General features: G+C 69.4%; 1 protein-coding gene across 1 annotated transcript in view; it reads right to left on the minus strand.

Moving 5' to 3' along the window:
- The window catches only part of HSD11B1L (hydroxysteroid 11-beta dehydrogenase 1 like), a 5,445-nt gene that overhangs the window by 773 nt on the left and 4,130 nt on the right, over nucleotides 1-542 (minus strand). Inside the window, exons 8-9 of the mRNA XM_077779637.1 lie at nucleotides 297-390; nucleotides 1-162 (exon numbers count right to left, since the gene is read on the minus strand). The exon at nucleotides 1-162 is cut by the window's left edge and continues 1 nt beyond it. Of these exons, the coding sequence (XP_077635763.1) occupies nucleotides 1-162; nucleotides 297-390 (256 nt within the window). The remainder of the gene's footprint in view (nucleotides 163-296; nucleotides 391-542) is intronic.

Raw genomic sequence — 542 nt, forward strand, 5'->3', positions numbered from 1 at the left:
CTCCCTCGGCGACGGAGGCGCGGTCCCGGAGGCCCAGGACACACATGGTGATGGCCACGTTCACGTCCTGCACGACTAGCTCCCGCCGCAGAGAGCCGAAGAAGCCGTCCAGAGCGAACTTGGCTGCCGAGTACGGGCCAGAGAAGGATGTGGGCACATGGCCTAGGAGGGCGGCAGGGCAGCAGCTGAGTGACCGAGGCCGGGCTCCCCCTCCTCCAGGGGGCCTCCCTGCCCCCTCCAGGCTCGGCCGCATCGAGCCCAGCAGCCTCCCGACTCTCCGCCCGGCAAGCACGCACCGAGCAGCGAGGACACGACCACCAGAGAGCCTTTGCTGTCCGTCAGGCTGGGCAGCGCCAACGAAGTCAGCTGCACGTAACTCAAGAAGTTCACCTGCAGGTGGCGACGGCGAGTCACCGAGCCGCGGAGAAACGCGAGCCCGGAAAGGGCGAGGCCTCGACGCAGTGGGCGGGGCCTGGGGCTGTGGGGGAAGGGCCTGCGGTGGGAATTTCGGAGGGGGTGGAGTCTGGGGCTAGGAGGGGCGG

Source organism: Crocuta crocuta, unplaced genomic scaffold (genome assembly GCF_008692635.1).
Source record: "Crocuta crocuta isolate KB4526 unplaced genomic scaffold, BGI_CrCroc_1.0 scaffold110, whole genome shotgun sequence".
Taxonomy (NCBI): domain Eukaryota; kingdom Metazoa; phylum Chordata; class Mammalia; order Carnivora; family Hyaenidae; genus Crocuta; species Crocuta crocuta.